The sequence below is a fragment of the Patella vulgata genome, chromosome 6 (assembly GCF_932274485.2).
Source record: "Patella vulgata chromosome 6, xgPatVulg1.2, whole genome shotgun sequence".
In the NCBI taxonomy this organism is placed as follows: domain Eukaryota; kingdom Metazoa; phylum Mollusca; class Gastropoda; family Patellidae; genus Patella; species Patella vulgata.
Window position 1 is genome coordinate 43304022 of NC_065884.2, and position 13803 is coordinate 43317824.

General features: G+C 31.1%; 2 protein-coding genes across 2 annotated transcripts in view; one reads left to right on the forward strand and one right to left on the reverse strand.

Moving 5' to 3' along the window:
- Positions 1 to 13803, forward strand: part of LOC126823271 (cysteine--tRNA ligase, cytoplasmic) — a 151422-nt gene that overhangs the window by 17270 nt on the left and 120349 nt on the right. The window lies entirely within an intron of this gene.
- LOC126823289 (uncharacterized) overlaps positions 1 to 13803 on the reverse strand; it is an 84915-nt gene that overhangs the window by 7805 nt on the left and 63307 nt on the right. Inside the window, exons 2-3 of the mRNA XM_050552035.2 lie at positions 13524 to 13610; positions 825 to 922 (exon numbers count right to left, since the gene is read on the reverse strand). Of these exons, the coding sequence (XP_050407992.1) occupies positions 825 to 922; positions 13524 to 13610 (185 nt within the window). The remainder of the gene's footprint in view (positions 1 to 824; positions 923 to 13523; positions 13611 to 13803) is intronic.

The following is a 13803-nucleotide window of genomic DNA, read 5'->3' on the forward strand; positions in this document are numbered from 1 at the left end:
GTGGGGAACGATTGGTCAACTGAGATAAGACCAGTTCAAGAGATTGTGGCTTAAAGTTAACAAATATGTCAAATTGCCACTGTGGATAGAATGAGAGAAAATAAACCATCAGATTAAAGAATTTTTTGTTTCTCAGAAAACTCCTGATATATGTTATGGGCACTTTAATCAATCATCTAGTTGAATTGAATGATACTGCAGGAAGACAACTCTGATTGCCCAATAGGAGCAGTTGTATTTAAGCCACGTATGTAACATTAGATAGCATGAATACAGCTTCTACAAGAAAATTGATTGAAATGACGTACAGGATGACAAAAGATGAGGAAAGATATTAGATTAACAAAATTTTATAAAGCCAGTCCCTGGTGATATACTAAGTGAATTAACAGTGTGTAGTGTTAGCAAATCTTACGTGTTTCAGTTCTTAATAGTTCATCATATCAAGTAACATCATAGACTGACATTGTGTTACAACATCTCATGAGGTTTCAAAATTGTAATTCACAAAATGCCTGCGCTAAAATCTGTTCCTTCCTCCAGAGAAATATGGTAATGGCCACTCTTATCTGACATATGTCTGTCCTCTATGGATTTCGCAAATTATGGGGATGAATTGTGAGCTAAACTTAGCACATATTTTTTGTGGTTTAATTTGTTTTACGGCCAATTTGCCTGCTGCTTTGTTGCATAACAGCAGTTTTTGACACAAGCAGAGATGAAACGATAATTTGTTGCTATATGTTACGTGCCATGACTGGAAATTATAGCTCAAGAGTTAAAATGGAAGCAATGTTTTATTATTATATTAATATTATACTTACCATTGTCTGCATTCCTGCTAAATTACCATTTAAATCAAATATAACTCTTGATTTATCATTACCTTCTTGTACATACATAAAGCCATGGTACGTATCCACTGAAGAAAATAAAAACGAGGACATGTTTATTATAATATTTTACTTTCACCTGTAACTTAAATATAGTTTTTGAATGGTATTAACAAATTAACCCTTTTAGTACCATACTCCAAATTGCCGAAAAGTGTCAAATTACCGAAGTTTCTTTGATTTTGACATCTTGACGTCATGATATATTTTTATGAGTGCCTAATTTCTAATCTGTTATATATATAAAAATTTATGGTTTTCGAAATTAAGTTTTTCTTTTCTTCATTCTTGTCTTGTGACATCTTGAGATAAAAACAATTGTTGAAGAAAATAGAAAGGTTTTTATTGTGAAAATACATGAGCGTATATATTTTCCTCTCTATAGAATTGTAAATTAGAAGAACCAATACTTGAAATATCTACAGAATGATGACAGCTAAATGTAAGTCAGTTGCATGCTTAACCAGAATATAAACCCTTAATTGATTCAAGAAGATAAGTCTCCAATTTTAGGTATCAATTATTTCACCAGACAATTTTTCTCTCATGGGAGATTCTTACAATCTGTATAATCTTCAAGTCACCATCAAACATCATTAAATGGGATTTGAGTTTTGTGTAATTGAAGGTTGTTACAGTTCGTGAGACAGGCTTCTCAATTATTTACGGTAGGGGTAAAGCCAATATGCTGTCCACTAAAACACAGCTATGATGTTTCATGCATAATTTAGCTGTAACTCTGTAATTCTTGGTAATCTTGTTCAATTAAATCTGTATATCAACCACCATTCTTGTCTTAATGGGGTTGTATATAAGTTAAAATATGTACCACAAGACAACTTACATTAGATATCAGCTATTACTATCATTCAAGCCATATACCAAACTCTCTTTTGAATTTACGGTATGGAGAAATGTTTAAGGAAATATCCAGACAGTACGGAAGTCCTACCGAGTTCCAACTTCCAACTTCCGAGTTCTGACTTCAATCATAGTGCAATAGATTATGGGATGTATGCGTTAGACGTGTTATTAAAATGGTTCCTCCCTACCATCCCGCACCGTTAACATTCATTTCTGGAGACGATTTGATCTTCATCTACTTTCACATAGGTTATTCATAATCAGAGATTAATTTGAGGTGGACTTAAGGTCAGTATAGGGACTGCAAAATGTTTGAATTCACCTTGTTAACTTAAACAATTTTATTTTGACTGATTATGTCTTTTATTAGGCATGTGTTGTAAAAAAAAATCACCCCCATAGATGAATTAGTCTAGAAATTTGATATTTAGGTGACATGCTACTTTTTAAAGATATAAATGTATCTTTGATATTAATTTTATTGGGTTCCCAATACCTTGCAACATCAATAGTACAATGAGGATTACCTTGATGAGAGACTGGTTGGTTAAATTGCTTATAGATTAGATATGGTAGCATGTGTATAATAATTGGTGTTGAACTATGGTTGATGTTATCGGTAATGTATGACACCATGTGTTCTACTAACAATAACCATATTGATATAAAGTATTACCAATATTCTTACAATAAACACACAATCCTTCACCAGTTAATTAATACATTTTCTCCAGTGTTCATGTTGTACCATAAAGGTCACCATCTGCAAACTCTCTTGTCCAGTAATTAAAATCTAATCTTGAACAATTCACTTGGCTTATCTCCTTCCTAGAAGTTCAACCAAATGGAATTCATCTTTTCCACAATTTTCAGGTTTAGATATTCTCTCTTGATTTCAGTTTGTTCAAATAGCTCATCTGATTTCATCTTGCATACTTTTTTTAAAACGACTTCTAAAAAAAGTTTTATTTGATTTGCATGCAAGTTATATTTTTTTAGCTGTTTCTAACCTTTATGAAAATAGTATTCACGTCATTAATTAGACATACGAAATCAATGTATCCTGGAATTCCCAAGTCCCAACTAAAGGTCATTTACAAATCTTTCGAAATTTATTTTACTGATGACATTGTTTAGCTCTTGTTTTAATTTTTGGAAGCAGAAGTAATGAAATTAGAATGATCTCAATTGGGTTTTAACGCATTATCGTGTCTTATTGAGCAAAAGAATTGAAACTGAGTGGCATATGGCTGATGACAATGGCATCCATTTTTTGTCAAAAAAAGTAGAATGTAATTTGTTGTCTTTCAGACTATTGAATTATTCATACTGAACCCTAGAAATCAAATTAGTTGTTGCATAATGAATGATAAGGAAATGATCATCATTCGCTCTAAGACACTTTCAACATTTTGTTGGAATTAGTTGTCACCTCTCAACCGCCTGGGCAACTTTCTAAAAAAAGTCTAGTTTATTTCCTGCACTGATTGTCCAACAAAATGTGGATATGTTTTTATGTACAAAGTCATGCTCAGTACAAAATACTTCTTATTGTCAAATCTAGAAGTTCACACAAACTGTTTGAAGAAATACATGTATTGTTGACCTACAGTCTGAAAATTTACATATTTGAAATTTGCATTTTTTTATTTTCATTTAATTATGATAAATATTTTAGAATATGGCATGTATAAAGTATACATATGTAATGGTTGTAGATATTATTGTTATTGTATAATTAAGAGTGATGTATAAGTTGAATCGATATGTTTGATTGGTTCTAGGCAAAGTACACAATGAAGTAAATTTGTTCGTGTGCAGCTCAATTGTACATGTAAAGTGAGAATATTACTTTTTCAATTATTCTGTATCAAGGTTTTTGTCTAACGAACTTTGGTCTATGTGGGCAGACTAAATTGGAAGTTTCATCAGGGGGTCTTTTGTATCATTGGCGAATGTCGCTCAGCTATCCTCAACATGGTGGAGAATAATTATGGACTTTTGTCCCTTGGTAAAATATTGGACCTTTTGTATTTGCCAATACGTGACGGTGAATAATCAGGCAAGATATGGCAATGAACACACGAAGAAATCTGATTGAAATTAATCGAATATTCTCATTATCTATTGAAAAGTCATTGATATTTGCTTGAATGCAAGCTGGCATTAATTCAAAAAGCTGTCATAATCTAAAAATAATTGAAATTTAGGAAATTTCATATTTCTGTTAAAGTTGATTTTCATGTCTGCCCATTTATTTAATGGCTAAAATATAGCATGGTTTTATTTCTTGATGAATTTAAAATTTGTACCAAAATGTTAAACTAAAAAAGTTAATATATAATTTTAATTGTATAATTGGATATATTGAGGTGCATAATAATATAATATATTATAAAATTTACCTATACATCAGCTAATGAGTTATAGAGACAGTTAAAGCCATATTGATTTGTAAGGTATTTCAATGATTGTTAGGTGTTGATGCCTGTTAGGTGTTTGTCAGTTCACATTAATAAAATTGTATGGGTCATTAATTCCTAACAAAAACCAATTCACTTCCATTTTGGGTGAATTATTCATGGCAATTCAATGTAACCTTTCTTTTAAGCTAATTATTTCTAACAATAACAATATTTAATTTCATATGGTGACATAGAAAAGTTTCCTTTGATTATAATGAGCTTCTTAATACTGGAAGTTACTTTGGTAAAAGTTTATCTACACCATATAAAGCTTTTAGGTGCTGATTATAGCAATGAAATCATGTCATAGTTTTTTTGGGTTCTTTAACTAACAATGTTTTGTTTGATATTTCAAAACTTGAAAAATTCAAACTAGACAAGTAATAAAGTTTTTTTTTGAGTTTTTTTTTTTTGAAATAGGAACCAACCCTTTTGAGATGAGAAACAAGTACTTTTTGTCTAAATGCTTTTGAGACAAGCTACTAGAAATAGGAAGCAAAATTTTAACAAGTGTTCCCAAAGAACAAAATTTTAAATTGGTGTGGCTGGAAATCAATATACTATTACAATATTTCATTAATACAAATATCTTTATTAATTTTACATATGTAAATCATCAACATTATATTAATGAAATCCCTTTCAACTGAGAAATTGTGCGAAAAGATTGGCACATTACATACATATTCATCTTTCCTCCATGCTTTCTTCAATTATTACCACGTCATTTTGACTACATGTGTAGGAATGACGGGTAATTGATACTTTTTCTCCAACATATGTCCTCATTACTGGTAATTAATTTCTTAATTAGGAAGGCCAAACCAGATGGATCTTTAGACATTTCTATATTTAATGCGGAAATGAGACACACTGGAGATGACTTGGGAATTGATGGAGCATACATGATCACAACACCACAAATATATAGCTTTAATTATTTTGTAGCGTATAAGAGAATTGTCATCTATTATTGAAAAGTGAATCCACACCAGGAGTATACATGTATGACTTGATATGAAGGTGCTGATTAGAATTAAGAAATGTATGGGTTGATGACAGTTATTAGATGTATAGCATAGAAATCTCCATATCTATAGAAAAACTAATATCTTTATTAGCCATACTTATTATCCTATCTGTCAGTTACCGTCATAAATAAGCCTTTTAATGTTTCTTTCTCCTAAACCACTACCAAAATGATATATCATGACAAGAAAATAGTTACCACTTCCTCTCCATATTTAATACATATTTCTTTATTAATAGAGCTATATCCATGATACACAACTTTGTAGTCTTGTAGAGTTTTACCATGGTTAATATGAAGATAATATTCCATAAACCTTCTGTATAAATGTTTAAAAGTTCAATATCAAGCTCCATTAGGCATTACTGCACATTTATTTGCTCAGCTACTTCATTTACCATAACACGTATATAACAAAGATCTTCAAATTCTAATATGACTCTCAGAAACCTGTAGTTTTTACATGAAAAAAGGATTTGTGTCCCTATTATTATGAACACTCTTGGCATATCTTCATGTAAGTTAATCTGAGGACGATTTATGAAAGTAGAAATCCCAGATATATCAGTGACTATCTGGATTTCTGTGATACATTTTCAAAGAAATATCAACAATAGAGACAGGCTTCTTGACTAGCTATATTTATGTCATTTTTGAGCGAGTAATAGAATTTTGCAGGTTATTGCTGTGTATTAATTACATTTTGGAAAAGTTTATAAAAGAGTATTGAATGTGTTTTTATCATGTCTTTCAATAAACAATTGGAGGCAAGCACTCTAAAGGGTAAAGTGGCTTGTATAACAATATTATGAGCTCAAACTTTCAGATACTGTAAAAAAAGAAATGCTATGCCCTGACATTTTGGTGTTTTGTTTGAATATTTTAACACTTGGACTTTCAGAGATGAAAGAAAAATGGTTGGACATAAGAACGATCAATGTACTTAATGTATATATTATAGTTGAGATGTGTATACACAGTGGAACTATAGACATCAGGTAACTTGGTACAATTTGACACCTGCATAAATAACAATCTTTAAACAAACTCTTATGGGAACAATTATAAACAGGGGTATCCTATCATACACATATCAAACCATATGTAGATATAATATAGCTTATTTACCAGATAAATTACTTACACCTACACATAAAAATATACATCTTAATGTTTCATTTCAAACATAATTACAGATTACTTTCTTTTTGAGCTTTATTCAAATTATGAAATGGTTGTTGAATATATATAGTTACACAGTTAAATGTGATAATGATCTTGATACTCTGTGACAAGTGTTTGAAGTTCTATCATACAATGTAAAACAGATGTTACACCAGTTGACTTGTCAATATCTCGAACTAGAAAAGCCCCAAAATATTAAACCACAATCGTCTTACTCAGGAAAAGAACATGCAATTCAGTAACATTAATTAGCAAAAAGCCTTCAGGTACATCTTAAATAATCTTTCGAACAAAACCATTAAAGTCTATACAAACTAAGAAAGTAAGAACAGTAAGAATGGTTTATTTATCCGAGTAGATTACCCATACGTATGCATGGACCAGTTCCTTGTAGACACCATTTACATAGACCCTGTGTGTATATCAATTTTCAAGTAATTTTTGGGTTTTATTCCCCAAACCAAAATAAGCCTGGTTATTTTCATCTTTCTGTGGTAATTTAGCAATTCTCATTATTGTGGGTTATTACATTCACTCAATGCAGATATTAAATTCCTACAATTTATACAAAGTACCGGTATTTCAATCTAAATCTTACTGTTTATTGCATAAAAAAAAGATTTTATTTTTTTAATGTCGTGACTTCTAGCAGTGGATTTTAATAGATAAAGCCAGTACTAGTAATTACATTATTGGTGGGCATTATATACATGTGATTGAACATCTTTTTCTTGCCGTCAGATTCTCAATATGTCTTTAACATGTCCAGGTTATGTCTAATCTGTCAGTCTAATACCTTAATATAGACTTTAGATGTTTGACTTCAAACAGAAATAATTAATTTCTCCAGTATAATAATCTGTCTACCATGCTGGGTACGTTAATTAACTTAAACTCAAAATTAGAAAAATGAAAATGTCACGAAGTAGACTCTTACTTTACATTATATGTATTAAATGAAGATTTGTACAGACCAATGATTATAAAAAACAGAGTAAATGGATATTATTTTATTATTATTTCAAACTGTAGGTTCATATTGCTCAAGATTAGAAAAAAAGCTACATGCAGGCTTTCAACCTCACATTTCCTCAATTAAAATTATTATTTCCGAGTCTGATTGTCTTGATTGGTGTGTAGGCTATTTGGATGGCTTTTTATGGATGTTTCACAGTATGTAAATAAATCGGTGACAACAGTTATGCTTCCAGACAAACTTGATCCTTCAACACTAAATAAAGTAATATGAAAAAGATCTGGTTCTCCAGAAGTAGTAAAATCGATTGTATAGATTCACCTAGCCAAGTGACATTCTAAAGCTTTGAACCTAATTACTTCCCCTTAGACTGATTGTGTGAAATCTAAGGTAGCTTTTATGGTTGTAAAAATCATGTGACAGATCATGTGCTTGTCAATCTGGGCAGGAAAGATCATGTGAACATGTTGCGAAATAAAAGTAAACTCTCTTAGTCTAGTCCATTATGTGAAAGCTATATACCACTAAAACTTTCAGCTTAAAAGTCTAGTCCATTATGTGCAAGCTATATACCACTAAAACTTTCAGCTTAAAAGACTATTAAGGCCAAAAAAGAAAATACCTGTGTTTACAATCAACTTGGCAAAGGAAAATGGGATCGCTCAGATTATCTTCTTTTTTTTTTCACGGATAGAAAGTAACTGAATTAATAAATTCATCTTTAAATAATCTACACGTATCTTCATGTGTTCAAAAAGTAACCACTCGAAAAGTATGTCAACCAATCACAAGTTTACAATGCCACAAACTTTGTGGACTTTAAAACTGATTAGGGTATATTTTGCCTGGCAACTCTCTTAAATAACTGTTGGCAACCTGATCCTTTGCAGATCATTAATACTGGTGGAGATTGTATTATCGAGATTGTCTTCATGCCCAAATGATGTTCTATTTGATTTACAAAATAATGTTGATCACTGAAAACTGATTACATACTCTATACAAACAATATCTAAGTATGGCCCCTCATAATGTTGAAGTCAGATACCTGTTAGAAACATAGTCTAACTTAACACAGAAATAGGGTAACCAGGTTTGGTAGAAAAAAGAAAAAAAAAAAAATCTTTTAACAGGAGATAAGGCGAAACAACACCAATATAGATCTACAAGTAACTGGTAATTAAGCCTATTTACGCCACTGATCTGCCAATTCTGATTCAATGCGGTACTGTATTGATTAGAAAGTAGAAAGATTTGATGGAGTCTGAGAATCAAATGACACTTTATTCAATGAACGACAGATTGGTACCTGTCTAATCCCAATCAAATCCCTCATCTCATTTTTCTCATAAACACTGAAGGGTGTTTTTGTGGAGAAAGCAGTAAGTTGCTTGTATTTTTTTAAAGTTTGTGTCCTGCCTGTAGCAGACTCATTGTTTATGTTACTGTTAAGGGATTTACTGATGTTCTGCGAAACTACTTCTCTGGCCGCCTCCAAGGGACTTCATTAAATCATTTTTTCGATATTCTTTGATGTATCTCATATCGCACATTGCCTCAGCTTGTGAGAGGAAATATGTTTTGACAGTGTGTTTGCTTAAAAACTGTTTGATCAGCAAGTTATTATAACAATACAAGATGAAATAAAACTGGTGAATATTTCAGGAAATTATGATATTAGACCCAGTCTTTGACTAGGATGTTCTATATTTCTATGTTACCATCAGTTTGGGTATCAATACCACCCTGATTATGAACACACACTAAATCACTAAATAAGTATTTACTGCTGGCAAATATTTTTCCCAGCACTTGATGTTTTTGCTGTGGAGCTGTGCATAAAGCAATCTGAAGAGAATTTGGTTGCAGACAGAGATTAATACAAATAAGTAAATACTATGGCTCAATAATGACTAATCACTTAGTAATTACCGTTTCATTACAGCCAAATTAAGCAAACAACACCTATAGCCTTTGGTATTTCTGGAAGACACTTAGAATGGATGTTAATTATTCAAAACTTCCGTAGCAGACGTGATTAAGAGAAATGTGTAGGGAAGAAGCATCAAGTGTCAGATGAGAATAATAATTATCTTACATTACAGGCGAAATAAAATGAATTCCAGATTACAATGATCTTTTAGAACTAAAAAACGCCTGCCTGATTCTTAACCAAACAGACAAAGCCTTTTGAACAATATACTTGTATTAAATGTTCTATGCTATTCCTCAGGCCAGCATACATGGAAGTTTGTTCATGTAGAAAGTCTTCCATACCATTACCTCACAGAATATAATCTTCTGTATTCTGCCATGTCCAATTTCTTTGATAGCACACATTCACTCAATCTGTCTGATATTTTAAAAATAACTTTTTTCACCTTTTAATATTGCCCAAAATAAAAGATCCTTAAATTAGGTTTATCATAACATTTTTTTTTTTTTTTTCATTTTAAATAGTCACATAATTCAGATAGAATAACACCATGAAATGATGCTTTCAATTTAATGTTTTGCACGTCATTGAAAAATTTATAGTTTTCAGAAGTTAATTATACCATGGACATGTTGTAGAGTTGTCCAATTTTGACAGGATTGAGAGATTAAAGTGATTAGAGGAACGATTAATCTAGATTATATGACATGTAATAATAGCCTATAGGTAATCATTGTGATGTATGCTTGTTGCTGAGGACAGTATAATTATGAGCAGATGTTAGAAAAAGATGGAAACAAATTAACTTACAAGGGAACACAACTTGATTACTATCCATGTCCCTACTTGACATCTGTTTCCAAACCTGCCAATATACCCACTATACAGCTTCTACAACCACACAATTTGATTAAACCTCTAAATGAAGAATCATTGGCAAATTACAAAAATTGACCGCTTGTGCCCTGAGTTTCTAATTGATACGATGTCTGAACAATTATAAGCTAACCTGATGAGTAAATGTGATTATCGTAATATTACTTCAATACCTACTTTCTAATTTTCTTCCATTTCCTTACAATTTTTAAAGGAGCTAATCCTCTAACTGACAATATTATCCATAATCTTTGACATTAAAAATATGCATTATGATATAATATTAGTCCATTTCAATCTAAATTGATGTTGTCATCTTACTGTGTAAAAATATGGGCCCATGATACAATATTTTATACTGAATGAACATTTTAAAATCAGTTTCCAATGTCTCAAGCGCCATTTGCAAGTAAAAGACTTGATGAACAAATTACAAAACAATGACTAAAAGATAAACTTGTAGATTGGATTGTCATTCTATCTGGAATCATCACAGATTTTGACGAACATAACTGATGAGAAATTACAATAAAAATTGTAAAAACTGAATGTAAATCAGTTTATATACATTCATATTACATTAATATGTGCTTTTTGACCCATTTTCATCCATTTTAGGTTCCAAAGTATAGAAGTTTAGCTCTTTTAAATTATCTTTTCGTTACCATGACTATTGGAATTAGAAATAAATGATATTAAAGGGCAATGTTACTTTCGACTGATTTTAAATAGATTAAATAGATTCTAAGCATAATTTTAGAGGTCCATACACAAGTTCCCGATGTGATGCAGATACATGAGACCAGTTATAATAAGTTCAAACCTGAATATCCACACCATAAACTGATTGCCACAATACCAGAAAAGGTCAGAAAACAGAGAGAAAAAAAGCTAGTGTATTACTATGAAAATGATGATTCATACCACTATACATATACTAAAGTCATATTGTAAAAGAAATAATAATAATAATAATAATAACATGTACCTGGTAGCTGCTATTCGACCTACTTTGTAAATTTGCAAACCGGACGATCTTTATTTATCAAATAATATATTTATATGCATTTCCCAATCTACATAATGAGTTTGTGCAAATCATGTATTTATGCCCCGTCAGTGGGACAAAAAGGTAGTGGACAGAAGAGCATTTTAGACCTAATATTAGTTGAGTAATGTTGACTTATTTACACTCGCTTCTGGAAAATGTTAATGATTTTTTCAAGAATCTCAAAGAAAATAGAATTATGATATTCTGTCCAACAATCGATCTAATACTGATAATGGTAATAATAATAATATGTACATTTATACAGAGCACAGTTCCATGCTAGTATGCACGCTCAAGGCGCTTCAAAGTCTAGGTGCCATAAAAGGACGTAAATAGTTGAGTTTTTAATTTACATTTTGAAAGTTTCTATGCTGGATGATAGTTTAATGTTCAGGCTATGAAATATCTGTATAAGGGGATTTACTTTCAAAGCTGCTATTACTATAAATGAGATTTAGATTACCACATGTGTAATCTAAATCTTTAACTCAAGTTTTTGAAGCTAAGAAAAAAAAAAATCTTCTTTTTACAAGGTTTCAAAGAATAGTCAACCCTTGGGTGTTTTGAAACACAGCTCTCTTCATTCTGAAATGTAACCATACTCTATCCCAGGGGATAATGTCAGAAAAAAAACGACTAGCATCATTTGATGAACACTTAGTGTCAAATCCAATCAAATTTTACAATTTCAGAGATGGCATGGTGTCCATGTCAACGAGTGTCTGAGATGCAAGTTGTGAAAAGTAGAATTTTACCATCTTTTGATGGTGACATTATTTTATTTTTTTTCGTCACTAGTGTGTCTGCCACTTGCTGTGTATGCTGATTACTACTAATCAGGAAATCCATGACCAAAATCACTCAAATAGTGATTGAGATTAATGCATGTAATTGAAACAAAATACTACAAAATTCTCAGGGATTATACTTCACATGACAGTTTTCAAGTGGGGAGAAAGAAATGAAAGTGAATATTGGGTTAGCTTTGTTTTGAATATGGAACAGATGAATAGAAGAACTAAATCAGAATTCTGCATGGTATATATGGATCGTGTATTTTGAAAATGAATCAATTTAAAGTACATGTACGTCCATTTTCATACACCTTATACCGGTACCTACGAGACATTATAATATTACTGTAGTCAACTCACTCACAAGCACACATTTAAGACAAGCCCAGACTCTTGACATATTGAAAGCCCTCCCTACAATTATATACCTAAATATGGACATATTAAAAGTCATTAAAGAGAATAAAATAATTTCCTTCCGTCCACCTGTTTGGTGACAAACTGAACAACTGACCATAGTAATAGGAGTAGCTATCACGAAAATTGATCTGCTTGAACTAGTTCCTTAGAATGGTAGCCTAAGGGGTAGATGAGGGAATCGTGACTGTAATTGGATGGTAGATTACTATAATCCAAAGTTATCTCTGCCCAGATAACTTCAACCACACATCTGGTCTTGTATTCCATTTATATGATTTCACAATGCTTTCTATTTCTCCATTAGTTTAATGAGAGTTTTCAAAGTAAATCCTTCTTCTTTAACTATTTTAAACGATGTGATTTTCTTATAGAAAATAGTCACCGGTAATAGAATTTACAAAATCTATAATATATGTTTAAACTTTATGACTTTCATCAAAAAAAATATATTTAATTTTTAAAATATATCCCAAATAAAAGGAACACTCAATACTTGAGATTGTGCAGAAGTCCTTGAAAACCACTACAAATGTCTGTACTAGATTGGTAGATTTGTTTTAAATTTGTACATGATCTGATTCAAATATGTCCAATTTAAATGTAAAATCAAATCAAGTCAAATCTGAATTTTCTGCTTTGCTATTCTTAGATGATTATGTGGTAGTGCCTCTTGAAATAGAAAATCAACATTCCATGTTTCTCATAGCTATAAACATTCACAGAAAAATCACAACCCAATCATGGTGACTATTTATTTTACGTCAACACTTAGTTGACTTGGGTTTGCTTAAAAAGGTGTTACTTTTAAATTCTTTTTTTCTCCATGAAAAACCATGCCAAATTAATTGTGTGTATCTTATATAATTTTTTTTCTATGTGCCATATGCTGAAAATGCAGATCTTCAGAATAGAGATTCAGTTTGTAAATGGAGCTACAAAGATTTGGTTTTTCACTGTTGATTTAAAAATTTTGCATGAAATTGCTTCGTTTAGCCCACATGTATGTTCAATCTAAAATATAACAGAGACTTACTTTTACAGATATCATTGACTCTTGTGTATCCTTGTTGTAATGCCTCAGATGGAGTACGGGGTGGTTTATACCATAATCCATAGCGTACTGAAAATAGAAAAATGATCACATTTTATATATAAATTTATGTTATTCAACACAATAGATTATTTAAGTCATAGCTTTCATTTGGTCTCTGTAATAAAACACCAAAATGTTAAGAAATAGAACAATCAACTTGTCTGAAATTTTAGCTCAGAATATTGGAACAATTGGAAATATTATCAAAACAGTTTATAGG